General features: G+C 45.9%; 2 protein-coding genes across 2 annotated transcripts; one reads left to right on the top strand and one right to left on the bottom strand.

Annotated features, from left to right (window-relative positions):
* Positions 1-2,476: 2,476 nt before the first annotated feature.
* On the top strand, positions 2,477-6,386 carry LOC128718466 (calpain-B-like). Its single transcript, XM_053812088.1, has 4 exons — positions 2,477-2,599; positions 4,093-4,755; positions 4,820-6,284; positions 6,358-6,386. Exons 1-4 carry the CDS (start codon positions 2,477-2,479, stop codon positions 6,384-6,386), a joined length of 2,280 nt encoding a protein of 759 aa, XP_053668063.1.
* Positions 6,387-6,814: 428 nt separating this feature from the next.
* Positions 6,815-13,365, bottom strand: LOC128709483 (calpain-A-like). Its single transcript, XM_053804485.1, has 6 exons — positions 13,180-13,365; positions 8,352-9,887; positions 7,909-7,965; positions 7,396-7,789; positions 6,994-7,320; positions 6,815-6,900 (listed from the first exon to the last, which is right to left on the bottom strand). The coding sequence occupies exons 1-6, from the start codon at positions 13,363-13,365 to the stop codon at positions 6,815-6,817; spliced, it is 2,586 nt and encodes an 861-aa protein (XP_053660460.1).
* Between the last annotated feature and the right edge of the window lie 1,628 nt (positions 13,366-14,993).

The raw sequence follows: 14,993 nt of genomic DNA, 5'->3' as shown, positions 1-14,993 counted from the left end.
CAACCTCACTGACGGAAACGAGAAAGCACTAGGCGCCGAGCAAGAAGCAGCGGGCGCTCGGCGATGCCAAAAGCCACCGAAACTTGGCTTTTCTTAATGCCCAAAATACGCACCCGAATGTGAATGGTGCCCAGCGGGCCAGCGTGATCGCGGGGCAGTGATGTATTGATGTGCACTGGCGGGAGGTTTCAATTCACCGGGGGACGATACGCGGATCGTGAAAATTACGAGCACGAGCTGCCGCTGTGTGTTACACCGTGGACACGAAAAAAGTCTCACTGCACTCGCTGGGCAGAAGTAGACATTTTGTTTTCACCGTCACCGAAGCGAATCGTGTCGGTCTGCTCTTGCCACTTGGCGTGAAAGAGAGAGTGACAATGGCTGTCAAATGAGCGTGTGTCAAATAATTTGACGTGACGGACTATGCAGTGTGTTGGGCAAAAGGCCTTTTCAATTGTATATGTTATTTTTATTCATTTGTTAACCTTTTTCGGGTAAAAGCATGTTTGAAATGTTTAAAAAAAAATCAATATATTTTTTTCAATGTGTCATGAAGTAAAATTACAAACTGCAAACAAAATCCTATCGCTCGCGTGATCTCACTCGCAGTGAGATCACTATTATCACTCATTATTGAGTGAGAAGTGAGTTGAGTCAATGAAAGGTGCCTAGTGAAACGGCACGACCAGGAGATTTTGTGATAAATGCTTAAAACGACGGGTAATTGTACTTCTTTACTTGTAATTCTTGACACAGTTGAGCACGTCATGCTGACATGGTGAAAGTCTCCAATCTGTTTCCTGGAACTCTGGTTCGAGGTTGCTCTCCTACACTCCCGACTGCATTAAATCTGCATCTGGTTGAATAATTCTTCTTGATCCAGGCTCATCCTAATCACAATCACCAGTTTCGTATCCTTCCGGTTTTGGCCACCGTCATGATGTCTGCTTCACCAAATAGATCAGTTTGCACACGGAACATTCTCATTCTCTACACGACCTGCTAAAAAAAATCCCCCAATGATATAATGGCTACTTCTATGATTGACTGTTTTGTTCTTGACAGGAAATTTCTGTTAGACCAGATTTACTAGAATATTTGATACTATTAGAACCAACGCATCTGCTCCCACAGGACAATTCATTTACTGTTGAAATCGACTGTTGAAAGCGTATCGCAACATCAATGTTGTTGTTGGTGCTGACCTTTGACCCAAGATACATGACGAATTTAAAAGACTTTCACTCATCTATCTGTATGTCAGCTGTGCGTATGTCAAAGTTTCTTGGTAGGGCCGCTAGTGGTACAACCATCATCTTGGTTTTTGCCTCGTTAATCTTCAACCCGCGGTCTTCCGCCGCTCAATTCATTTAGTAAGCTTTCGCTATTTAGGAGCATCAATGCTTACTTCATATTGACTAAAATAGTCAATCATATATCGAAACTCCAATAACTCCTATAAAGTTGATCATTCGTATTGAAATATTGAATAAACTCTGATGCGTACCTTCGGGTACCAAACGATAGGTGGCGTTAGTATACACACACACCCGCATGGTGCTTCCCGCTATTTTTCACGCATCATCCGCTCTAGAAACATGGGCTCTCTCAGCTCTCACCGCGAAAAGAATTGATTCTCTCTTAAACCTGCCGGCAACGCACGGCCGGTATTGCGAACCGCTCTGCAACGGGCAGACGTGTTTGACCGTGGTCGTGGTCGCGGTTAACATTTTCTACGTTACGCTCGTACGTACGCCGGTCCGCTTCGTTCGTAGGGCTTTAATTCGTATCTAAAACGTTGGACTGCTGCCCAGATGACTATCGTTCGCTACAAACAGCGAACCTCTTTTTTAAGGCCAAGTGGTAGTGCAAGCGGGTGCATCATAAATGGAGGCGCAATAGCATAGCGGATGTTGATAGCTGATGAGGAGCTGTTCGATCCATATGGTTGCAGCGTGTCAGTGTAACCGATACAACTGCACCCGTATTCTCATCGGCATCGATGGAGGTCGCTTTGCGGTAGCTTCACCAAGGTGATCCGGTTCCGGTGGATTGTGGCTAGTGTTTGTGCGTACGCCGGAAGTGAAACCCTGTCAACGCACCAAACGTGACACATTCAAGAACTTGTTGTCATAGCGACAAACACAACCACGTTCTCCACTGTGGTTGGGAGCTTTAGTTTAGCTCTTCGGGCTGTGTGTGTGTGTGTTTGGCTCTCTCGCCAACGGTGATAAGACGATACGTGCGAATGCTCGATACGGGATAGTGCGAATCATTCACTGGCTAGAATCAAACCGCAACGACAGCAGCCGCAGTGTAAACGTACGGTGAAGTGTTCTTTCCGTCCGTCCTCAACCACAGTCGTATCTTTAATTAACTGTGAATTGGTTGAGGTTAAACGGTTACAGTGAAGATCGGTATCATTATGTGTTGAACTTTACAAAAAATAAAAACATTCTTCATACAAGTGTAAACAATGGCCGTTCAGGAGCGACAAGGCGTAGTTTCGCCCAACGAACAGCTCAAAAGTTCTTCATCCATGTTTTTACGTTCCCGATCCACGACACGCTTCTTACCGGTTACATTTGAAAATGATGAGGTAAGTTTTTTTTTATGGTAAACTTCTTATCATGTGTGTCATTTGAACACAAAAGTATAAACAAAAAACATTCCAAGGAAAAAAATTAAAACAAAATATATAACGCATCCACGAAAACCCTTCCTGTCACTAATGTTTAATTACACAAAGGTCATCGTTCGGGTCGGTCAGGGTTATGGCAATCGGCCCTTATCGCTTTCCGCCATCATTGTTCAACGAATTGAACCACTTTAAAACGTTTGCTGATAAGAACTTGTGGCCGATTCGTTATGTTTACAGTCTTGCTTAATCCGGCCAATGTGCCAATTACTTAGGACGAGATTTACAGGGTTACCCATTGGCGTGATGTATGATGCGCATGAAAGTCTGATCTTTATTTACTTTGATTTTAGGTTTGTTTTTAGAGATTGTTTACAGTTATCCACATGATGTGTTGTGTTAAGTCTAATCCGTTTAATTATTATTTGTGTAATTAATTTCCAGAAGACAACTTTCATTACAGTCAATACCCCAGTTACGCGGTTCTCGACTTACGCGGATGCAGAAATCAATTTTTAAATGCAAATTTCAAAAATACGTTACATTTCATTGATATGAAAATTAATTTTTCATAACATTTCATTGTAATTCTTGAAATAAACATATAAATACCAATGCTTCGTAACGTGGCAATAAGAATTCGATCTCGTAATACGACATATAAGCGATATTTTAGAGGAATCTCGAGATACGTGTATTTTTCTGAAATGCATTATCCGCGCATCTCGGGTATCGACTGTATATTTAATATTAGAAAAATTAAATCCATGGAAGAACAGGCTTTGGTTGGAATGGCCTTTCTGTCCAACTACCTAAGCCGACAACGAATGTGTAACACAATTAATTACAACAAATAGGTACATCAGCTCATAATACATAATCTACCGTTGATCCCACCATGATCTAATGATGAGCCATGTAAGCTCAATATCTGAGTGGTAAGCGCACTACATGATTGTGCTTCAGAAATATATTGGCTTAAGTACTGAAGATTTCTTGTTATACCATCGATAAGCACATGCAAACAACTATTTATTTATGGAAATATCATACAAGGAGGGATCATAAATTAAAACTTCTTGCACAACATGTATGTATATATCAAATATGTTAGTATTCTTGACAAAAGTCTTCATGAGTCAACGAATAAAACTAAACGGAAAGCAATAAACTAAAAAGAAAAATATCCGGAAATACAGCACGGATAATGATAACGGAATGATAAGGCGTGATGGCCTCAGTTGCAGCTGCATAAAGAAATACCTAAATTAATGATCTGGAAATTTGAAGGAATGGAGTGTCTGCATTAAACTTCCAAGACTAATCGTGATGGCAGACAGTTACAGTTAAACACTTGCGCAAACAAGTGTTCTCCCGCACGTACAATGGCACCTTTTCCCATTCTTTGCCACATTCCATGCTATTAAAACAAACTGTTTCTCAATACTTCCCAGCCTAGATACGGTAGCTCCAGCATGCATCAAAGTTTCTACGCGCTGCAACAGAAGTGTCTCGACCAACGGCAACTCTTCGAAGATCCAGAGTTCCCCGCAACGGACGCCTCCATTGGGATGCCCCGAATCACGGCCGTGCGGTGGAAACGACCGAAGGAAATCTCACCCACTGCACGGTTCTTCGTCGACGGAGCGTCCCGGTTGGACATCTGTCAGGGTGCGCTGAACGATTGCTGGTTGCTAACCGCCACTACCAACCTGACCGCCCACCCGTGGCTGTTCAAGCGAGTGTTGCCGGAGGACAATAGCTTTGCAGCAGAGCAGTACGCTGGCATCTTTCATTTTCGTTTCTGGGAGTTTGGCCAGTGGGTGGAGGTCGTGATCGACGATCGACTGCCAACGGATCCCACCGGAAAGCTGCTGTTTGGTAGGTCCGCCAATGGGGACGAGTTCTGGAGCGCCTTGCTGGAGAAGGCGTACGCAAAATTCTACGGTTCCTACGGAGCGCTTGATGGCGGTACGGCACGGGAAGCTATGCAGGATCTTACCGGAGGGCTGACCGAGTTTTACCAGCCCAAGAAGATGGTCGGCAGGGAGGAACAGCTGTGGGACATTCTGAGGAGTGGATCCGAGATGGGATCGCTGTTTGCTTGCAACTTGAAGGTCTGTTCACCTGGCAGGTGATGATGTTCGGCATACTGTAACGTGACATTCCCTATGCTTTCAGAGTGACCCATCGGGACAAAACGTTGCTACCAAGGAGGGTCTTCTCCGTGGACATTCGTACTCCATCACAAAGGTGCACACGATCGTGGGTTTGGTGAGTGATGCCGATCACATCCGTTTGCTGCGCGTACGCAACCCCTGGGGCACTGGTGTGGAATGGAACGGAAGGTGGAGTGATAAGTCACGCGAATGGAAATCCCTCAAATCCGCCGAAAGGAAGCAGATCGGACTAACGCTGGAAAATGATGGCGAGTTCTGGATCGAGCTGAACGACTTTATGAAACATTTCGACCGGCTGGAGGTTTGTCATCTTTCGCCGGAGCTGCACAGCGCTCAGGATGATGCGGTGGAACGGACCGGCAAGCGATACCGCTGGGAGCTGAGCGCACTGGACGGCCAATGGATACGGGACACAACTGCCGGTGGCAACGTGTCCTTCCTCGAGACGTTTGCACTAAACCCGCAATACACCGTGCACGTGCAGGACGGCACAACCGGATCGGGCATCGTTATAGCGCTCATGCAAAAGTATCGCCGAGCGGACGCACTGCCGAGCCTTACGATCGGCTTCATCGTGTACCGGGTGACGGGTGAAGATTTGCGCCAGAAACCAGTCCCGAAAGCGTTTTTCCAGCACCACGATCACGCTATCGTCGGTGGTTCGATCTTTATCAATGCGCGTGAGGTTAGCTGCCGATTAACGCTCGACGCTGGCCTGTATCTGATCATCCCGTCGACGTTCGAACCGGGCGAGGAAGGTGACTACCTGCTGCGCATCTTCACCGCACGCGGAAACACACTGTGCGAGAACGATGCCATCCTGTGCTTCGGTACGCTGGACGATCGCGTCACCGAGCAGGGGAAATTTTTCGACACACCGCGCTGGGCCCTGCTGGCCAATGCGTTCTACAATCGTGCCAACGCTTATCAACGGCTGGAAACGAACTATTTGGAGGAAATTCTGTGGGAACAGTTTTTCCGCCGGCCTGTATCATCGAACGATTTACCAGTGGTGCCAGTCAAACGGCCCGGTACTTCACCATTGCGCAAATTCTGCACCCGTGTGATGCAGCTCTGCGCTTGCTTCTGGTTGCAGTCGCACGCACGTAAGAATCTTGGTGAAAACGACCGCACCGAGCAAAAGCAAGCACACCGCCAAGGGTTGGAACGGATAGTGAGGCTTCTGTTAGGCCGCATTGCGGACGGGCAGGACACGATCGGGTACGAACAGTTTCGTACGATTGTGCGTGACGTTTATCAGTGGGAAACGGTGTACCGGTTGTACGACACGGACGGTAGCGGTACGCTCGATCGCCGGGAGCTACGGCAAGCGCTGCGATCGTCGGGTTTCAACATAAACAATCGCATCCTGTGCAAGCTGTTGCGGATGGTCGTGGACCAAAACCGGCCACAGATAGAGCTGATCGATTACGTGCTGTGTGCGGCCGAGTGTCGGCACGCGATCGGTATGAAATACCCTAGCACCAGTAGCGTAAAGGACAACAATAATAAGTCTATCTACCTTGCCTCTTTTTGCAGATGTCTTACATCAGGATACAGCAGCCTAACGCACGGCCTAATATAACGATACGCAAGCGAAGGATGCCATATAATGCATTTATGACAATGGAAGTATTTCACCAAACATGACTTAATCGTACGCTTTTATAATCTTAGCATAACCTCAACGAATAAACCGTTCGACTAAACTCGAACGCATACAGCAACATTCCTGTTCTTTCCGTGTTGTTTAAAGATCGTTCTGCATTGTGTTGGTAGATTGTATACACCATCTTTTAGATGAGACTCTTCACTTATTTGTAATGTGTATTTAAATACACCGAACACAGACATTCGTTCAAACATTTAGCAAACAGTATTTGAAAACTATCTATTGATGTGGTGCTAGGTGCAAGGTGGTTAGGCTTTGCCCAAACCACTTCCAACCTCCTTCCATCACTGGTCCATATGTGTGCGAAATATGCTCCCGAAGCGCTTACGAGTAGATTGTCTTCGTGATCCATTCTTCCAGTGTAAACCGTGCTTCGTTTCGATTGCTATGGTCGCGTGCTTTGAAGATATCTGTGAGCGAAATAGTAGATGGTGGTATGAGTTGGCTGCTATTTTGAGTTTGTGTGTCCCAACCCCCCCCCCCCCCCCCCCCAATTAACCTACCAAACATGGTACGGATCTTTACAGCGCAGGTGATAAAATCGTCGAACCATATTTCGCCCTCCTTCGAACCGTACCGGTGCATCAGCATGTTGATGATGTGATTGTTCAGTGTGTAACCGGCCGACTGCAGGGCAGCCCGCAACTCGAACGGACTGATCCGCCCGCTCTGGTCACTGTCGTGCTGTTTAAACACACCCTTCCAGCGTGCGATATCGGCGAGCAACTTCTGGAACTCCATCAAACCGAGCTTCCCCGAACCGTCCTCATCCAGCATGGCAACCATTGAGCGACACGCATCCTTCGAAAAGCCCGGATTAGTTGGATCCGCTAGAATAGCGCAGATAAAAAAGAGGTATCTGTAGTGGCTACTACTTAGCACGGGATTGATTCCACGTTACTTACCACGCACTTGGGAGACATTCTCACTCTGAATAAGCTCCGTCTGCTCACCGCTGTTGGCTGCCGTTCCATTCGCTTGCCGTACCGGACTGTTATCTCCACCGGCAACATCGCGGAACAGCTGCTGCAACATGGTCCACACACCGCAGATACCGTTTTCCAGCACTGTCCCAGGTACGGTGGCTGTTGCCGGGACGGATCGCTTCTCCAGCGGTGTGGCACGGGTTTGGTACGTTTGGGAGATACCGCGCGAAGCCTTGGCAATATCCTCACGGAAGCAACGATCCAGTACCAGCTTCAGTTCCATCCAGTCCACCTCACCGTCCGCTCCGGCCACCTCTATGAATAGCCGCTCCATGGTAGCTCTCTGGGCATCGGTTACCCCTGGATCCGTCTCCTAGCGACGAAGTAGCACACTGATTAGTCGATGGTCCAAATGTCATTACACATGCTCAGGTGCAACGATAAGCCAAACAAGAACCAAGAGCCATATATTTGCATACAAAGAACACTTACTCTTAGCGACGGTTTCGTAGGCGATCCAACTCCGACGGATGGTTTAGTTGGTGTATCCTTAGGGAAGTAATGTTATATACAAGAACGATGATTTTTGCTCTCTGAGAAACTATGGACGATTGCCTATTATTTGAATTTTGGTATGCTAATTCAGTGTCCGGTGAGTACTTTTGGAGAATAGAGCAAGGCTCTCTATGTTGAAGTCAAAGAACAGTAAAGTTCCAAAGAAATTGCTGCCAACACTTAAAGACAAAGACTCTACCGTTCTCTGGAAGTTCATGCTAACTGCTGTCAAACGATCTAGATTTCACGAGTATTTCATTCTCCTGGCCACATGCTTCCAAAAAAGTGCTCTCTAACTACGGATCATCTACGTGCAACGTGCTCATTCCATAAACCTTTCGTCCTCGTTGGACAAGTGTCCTCCTCGCCAAGATACTTACCGCCGGTGTACCAATTCCAATTGCGCTGTCATTCTCCTGCATATTGCTGGGACACTCGGAGAACACCCGGATCATGAACTCGCCTTCCTCGTTCGGATCGAACGTTGACGGTATGATGACGTACGCGCCGGGCGGTAGTCTAAACCGGCACGTCACCTCACGCAGATTGATGAACGTCGATTTGGCCACCGACAGGTGCGATGTGAAGAACTCACGGGGCAGTGGTTTGCGCTGCAGATCACTCGGCTCCACACGGTAGATAGAAAAGCCGATCGTCAGACAGGTGATGCCCTTGTTACGCTTGGATCTTCGATTCTTCTGGATCAGTGACACGATCATGGTGCACAGGTTCTCATCGTCATTCACGTCGGGATCGTCCAGCCGGACCACATACTGCGGGTTATGCCAGAAGGTGTCCGGATAGTTGCGGCATCCTCCAGCCGTACTACCCAACACCCATTCGCCCTCGAACGCGGACTGACGCCACGCGAAGCGGCTCTCCTGCAGTGCGATGGGACAGTCTGGGCTGAGGTGACACATTTCGATGCGGTCAAAGTATTTGCGAAAATCCGGAAAGGACATCCAGAATTCCCCGTCCACTTCGAACGTTAGCCCGATGGAGCGCTTCGTGTCCTCGGTGATGAAACGCCACTCCGGCGACTTGTCACTCCACGCACCGTTCCATTCGTTCTCGTTACCCCACGGATTGCGCAAACGAAGCAGCTGAATCTTGCCCTTCACTCTGGGTGTCTCGATGTCGACGGCTTGGGCCTTGGTGATGGAGTACGCGTGTCCCTTCACCAGACCCTGCGGTGTCACCTGTTCCATCTCGCCTGCGCCAGCCTCCAAGCTGCACGCAAACATTGCGTAGTTATTGCATCCTTTCTCGATCATCTCGAACAGTGTGTTCGGAGCGTCCTTCATCTCGTAACCCTCCGTTAGCCCACCGGTAAAGTCTTCCATCGCCTCGCTAGCGGATCCACCCGAGAGTGCCTCATACGAACCGAACAACTTCGCATACGCTTTCTCCAGCAAGGCACTCCAGAACTCATTCTTCGTGGATGACTTGATGTACACCAGCTGACCGCGCAGTGTCGGGAGCCGATCATCAACTACCACATCGTACCATTGACCGAAACGCCAAAACCGAAAGTGAAAGATACCGGCATAGTCCACTCCCTTTCGGCCGCCCTGTATGCGATCATTGTCGTCCGGCACGACACGGCTAAAGAGCACCGGGAAGGTGGTAAGATTTGCCGCTGCCGCCAGTAACCAGCAATCGCCCAACAGTCCCTGTTGGATGTCAAATCGGGAGAACCCATCGGCATCGAACACCGCGTCCGGGCTGAGTTCGTGCGGTCTCAACCACTTGTACTGGGACGGACGGCCGGAAAGGGACGAATAGTGTAGCGAGGAGTCGTCGGCAGGGAATTCGGGATCTTCGAACAGTGTGGCTGTCCGCAGACAGTCGGTACGCAGTTTGTAGTAGTCCTGGACGTATGCCGGTCGCTGTGGATCAGGCTTCGGAAAACCGCGCTGGAAAGTAGACAGACACGTTAATGACTCTCGTGCGGGGTGATAATTGTGCCCGGAGGTTGGACCTTTCGTCTCGTTCCGGTGTCAGAGTTTGAGGAGTGGCCAGTTGTGTTTGTGCGTGACGGAGCTCGATGTTCAAATTAATTACATTAAATGCCAGCGAGTCAGTGTTGCCGGCCGATTCATGGTTTATTCTTTTATGGGAACTGTTTAACACACTTTGGAGTAAGTATCCTGTCCAGGTGGGTTGGGTTTTTACGAATGTTTGTAAGCTTTGCATATTTAAGTTGATTTAAGTTGAGGTTTAACCTGATAACAATCAATATTCTTTGACTCTTCAAAGGTAGTGTCTACTGATACCAGTAATTACTGATCTACTGATGTTCAAGATGTGAAAATTACCTTTTCTATTTCATTTGTAATGGGTTTTCCAAGTACAGCGTAAGGTTAGTCCAACGTTACCCCTTCAACTGATGCTATAATAAATACAAAGTCAAATCGCTCCACAGGAAGCTACATGGGAAGTGGAACTCCCCAGTAGTATGACAATTTTAAATGCGTAGCCATTAAACAGCACGTGTTCGACATTACGTTGCAAACATCGCCATAGGAAGTTACTTCCAGCAGCGACATACTGCTCGAGATTGCTCTTTTGAATACTTTTGAGCTAACTATTATTTACTTAGGTAATGGAAGTGGGCCTTGCTGTTATACGATATCGATCGTTAACCGAAAAGTGTCATACGACAACAGGTGAGACCACAGTGTCTGGTCGAGGTACTTGCGTACTCCACTAATTAATTATTTATTAATGTAAGTGTGACTTATCTCAATTTTTGCTTACTATTGAAATTATGATATTAACCCACTTGAAAATCGTTGAATACAATATATAGAGTTTATTAATTTAATAATAAAAAAAATTATGATCGAAAGTAATAATAATAAATTCCTTAAAAATTTGACGTAAGTGTATGCGATAAACGATTAGCTGGGTTAAACCGAAGCACATTGACTACGGTCAAGGAAGGTTTACAACTGAGAAGAAAAAAACTGCATCTCGTAAACTTATAAAAAGCTCAACAACAAAGACTTCATCCTCCCGAACAAAGGTTTAACAATAAAGGCTTGATTTTTTTTTTTCATTCTATAACCTTCGTGTTCTGGACTCGTCTACGAAAGTTTGCAGACTGAAAGTTCCACTGCCGTTCGACCTCAGCGAAAAAAAGGAGGAACTCAGTCATTGTTGTCGGCGGTCATTGTCACACCACCAATTGGCTTAACAGACGTACACCTTCGAATCATCTAATAGCATTACGATTCAACATTTCATCCGAACACCGCAAATCGGTAATAAATAACTTGCTTATTGATTGAGACATCAAATTATATAGCGCGGGACAACGCTGCCGGGGAGTGCTTCGTTGTAATATCACTATAGTTGCCAAAAGAAAAGTCAAGACATGAAGCGAGTTGCCCAGTCTGAATCGTGCCGGAAAATATCGATCTGTCTGTGGCCGTAGCCAGGCTGGCTACATGCAAAACATGGCCAGATTTCATCATTATCAAGTTCTGGTTCGATAACTTTTCCGATAAGCGATGCAATCCAACCTGTTGCTGCCATGTTATCACTGTTCGCGAGGAAACAGAAAAAAAAGCAGTACAGCATGGCTTTACGTTTAACGATTTCCATCGATTAGTTCCGCCGGGGTGGTAGTGAAGAGAGAAATAAAACATTGTTGACTCTTTGTTGCTTTGTTTAATGCACTGTTAACTCCTGGCAAACAGGTTGTGACTCAGTGTGACGGGGTTTTCCGTATACTAGTGTTCGCTCCCATGTAATTACCGTGTACATCGAGCTCCGATTAAAAGTAACCTAACAACCAATGAATTGTCCAACCCGCTGGTAGGAAAATCAAACGACATTGAAATTCCCATCCAAGCGTTGATTCGGTGCGATAGAGTCGCGGAGCTACGTTTCCCACCAACATCTAAGTTGGCGTTGTTTGGCGTTACGAATTAATTGCATAAACAAACAAAGTGTCATACTGTTATACTACCGGGTGTGACAGCTTGATTAACATCATTATGTGAACCTGAGGTGCGATAAATGTTGGAAGTTGATGAATACGTCAGAGTATTTGGGAAGGCAAAAACAAAGAAATAATACGCAAATTTCTATCTAAAATATTAGTATTAAAACAATTTGGCTACTAAGAGCGTTTATACTGGGTAGTTTAAAGCTTTCAAGGTTAAACGTCGTAGAACTGATAACATTTAACTGTTTTTGCAATCAAAAATACTATTATTGTATAATTTGTTTTGCAAAAATCTAATAATAAAGGAATTTTTAGTTGCTTCATCTTACAGTTGAGAGGTGCAATTCCTTAAGAAATCTTTAACAAGCACAATACAACAAACAACATCTGATAAGAAGGATGCAACAAAGGTCACTTTGCAAATAACAAAAAAAAAACGCAAACCGCAAAGCATGTTTCACATCTTAGCTATAAAACCTTATTTTTGCTTCGCCAGTTCTTTGCAGCGAAACTTCCGAACATCACGCGGAAGGTCCAGCAAACAAAAAGAAAAAAAAATACCAAAACAAAAACCGGTTCCGATGTGCGCTGCGGTTTCAATTAGAACGGTGCTCTGAAACCAACCGGCAGGCCGTTAGAATGAACCGATAAAGAACTACCAAAAATTAAGGCACTTGCGGTAGGCAGTCGATCGCAGCCAACGCGGATGAATAAACATTTTCGCAGGCGCCCGCATGGTTCACACGAAGTTGTTGTTTCTTTTTTAATGTTATCGTCCATATCAACGGGCTCGAAACTGTAGCCAGCTCTTGTGCGTTCGTTCACTTCCTGCCGGTCACGGTTTGCCGGTTGGAGCGTGAAGGCCTTGTAGCGAACTAACGCACTATTCGCGAACACAAGCTGCACATTCGGTTCTGGCTTGAAGTACCATAGCGACCCTGCACAGAGGACGTTTTGTCTGGTGCACATATCCACAACGATCCTGCGCTTGGTTTTGCACATCACTTTGGCAGCGTTTTCCATCGGCACGGCGAGTACAGACACACCGCACCAGATTGTGGGTCGCTCGGTCGGCTAAATTTAAATAAAACCGCACAGTATAATCTCAACTGCAACCGCATAAACCATGCGACCCAGAGGGTTTTGGTAACGTTTCAACCGAAATTGCACATAGAACACACACACTAGCCAACTCCTCCTGACACACCGAGACGGGATCGTCCATGGAATATAACCCAACACAATTCACTTACGCCATTGCGATCGAACTCGATCGGAAGGAAGCGCGTTCGAGATTGATGTAGCGTCGGTTTGACCATTGTCGTCGTGACGATGCTGCCGCTTGTCGTCGTTGGACCGCTCGCGTACGTTACGGTGGCTCCCCGTGTCGCCTTCAGCAGCTCCTCGTTCGGCCGACTGGCCCGCGTTATGACCGGCATTGCGATGCCTTTACAGTGCGGTACACAAAAGGACCACAGTAAAGCTTCCGGTAAAACCGTCCCCCGATCTGACTGATCACGCACGGTACCGCGTTTGGCAACAGCGACAGCGCTTACAACCGCCCGAACCGGCGTACGTTCGCGTACTGAATGGAAAGCCCCCCACCGGGTGTGCCGGTGGGACCGATTGCGTGCGCGAACTGTAAAGTGTTCGGGATCTGTGTGCGTGTGTGTGTTGGGTTCGTGTACGCGAATTCACTGTCCTTTCGCGATGCTGGCCCGCTTCTTTCGAGCGAGCGAGTTGGAACCATTTACGTATTTGTCCGTTCGTTTTTTGGGACGATAATCTTTGCGGTTCCGGATTTGGGAGCTGTTTTTTTGGGGAGGGAAGTTACAGTAGCGTTTTGATGGGAACCATCTAACCGAGATGAATGGCGCTTGGCTGATTACAAGCAATGCCGACTGTCCCATCAATCGTGAAATGAGTACCGATTACAAAGTTCTCCCGTAGTGTATAATAGGCAAATTGAAAGTGATCTTTGTTATTATTTACCCGTCTAAATGGTGTAATTCTTGTGTTAATGGGAAGCAGGAACAACAGGAACAGGTTTTATCTAACGACATGCTTACTTTGATGGAAAAGAAAGTTAACATTAAGCAAAGAAAAGAGAAGCTTAATTATCTTATAATTTATTTACTTCAATGTTTATCATTTTTGTAAAAAAAATATATAAAAACTAAAGAAATTTTCAACAACACAAATAACCACGAAAAACGAATTTCGTCTTAAAAATATATAATTCATATGTTAGGAAGAAACTGCGCGAAGAAAGTGATGAAAGCATAACTAGATAAGTGTATAAGTAGATAAAGTTTGTATAATAACAGTGAAGACTTAAACATAAACGTGCAAAATAGATATAAGCTGATAATAATGAAACAAACACAGAAAATATAAAAACAAAACAAAATGGATGAATAACGTTCCCTTACGTTATTCATCCATCCTGAAAAGGAAATAAAAAACACGTAATAAAACTAAATAATAAATAAACAGTAACAATAACTAAATAATTCATAAAAATATTAAATATAATCTGGTGAATACATTATAAATACATCTGGTAAACCTTTGAACACCATTCAACTAGATTTAATAATCGTCTTTATCCACTATAGATTATTCCCTCCTAAAGCCACACTAATACACTAACCCATCTATTCCGGCGACATGCGACTGTCGTAAATTCCGTCCTCTACTCTCTTTTCACCGCCCTCGACCTTCACCACCCAGCGACCAAGTTCACGGGCATCATTTGTCAGCGGTGGGTCGGCTTGCTTGGCGCCCAGATGGGAATAGGGGGGTGGGGAGGATTATTGGGGTGGGTTGTGGGGTTTGAAAATGGAGACGCGCTCTATGCAGCACAACGCCACCATCCGCTGGCCGTACAAATCGTGTAGGATGGCGTTTGATTATTGTTGTTTTACCACTACAAGTAAGCGAAGAAAAGTGTCTCCCGTTTCATGCATTATGGTTTGTGCGACATGCTCTTAAGCGTTAGAATGTTTGCCAATTTTCTCTAACTGCTCGGTTGCAGTGAACATTTCACTTTGAAGTTTGTGCCGCA

Source organism: Anopheles marshallii, chromosome 2 (genome assembly GCF_943734725.1).
Source record: "Anopheles marshallii chromosome 2, idAnoMarsDA_429_01, whole genome shotgun sequence".
Classification (NCBI taxonomy): domain Eukaryota; kingdom Metazoa; phylum Arthropoda; class Insecta; order Diptera; family Culicidae; genus Anopheles; species Anopheles marshallii.
This window is presented reverse-complemented; position numbering and strand designations above follow the sequence as displayed.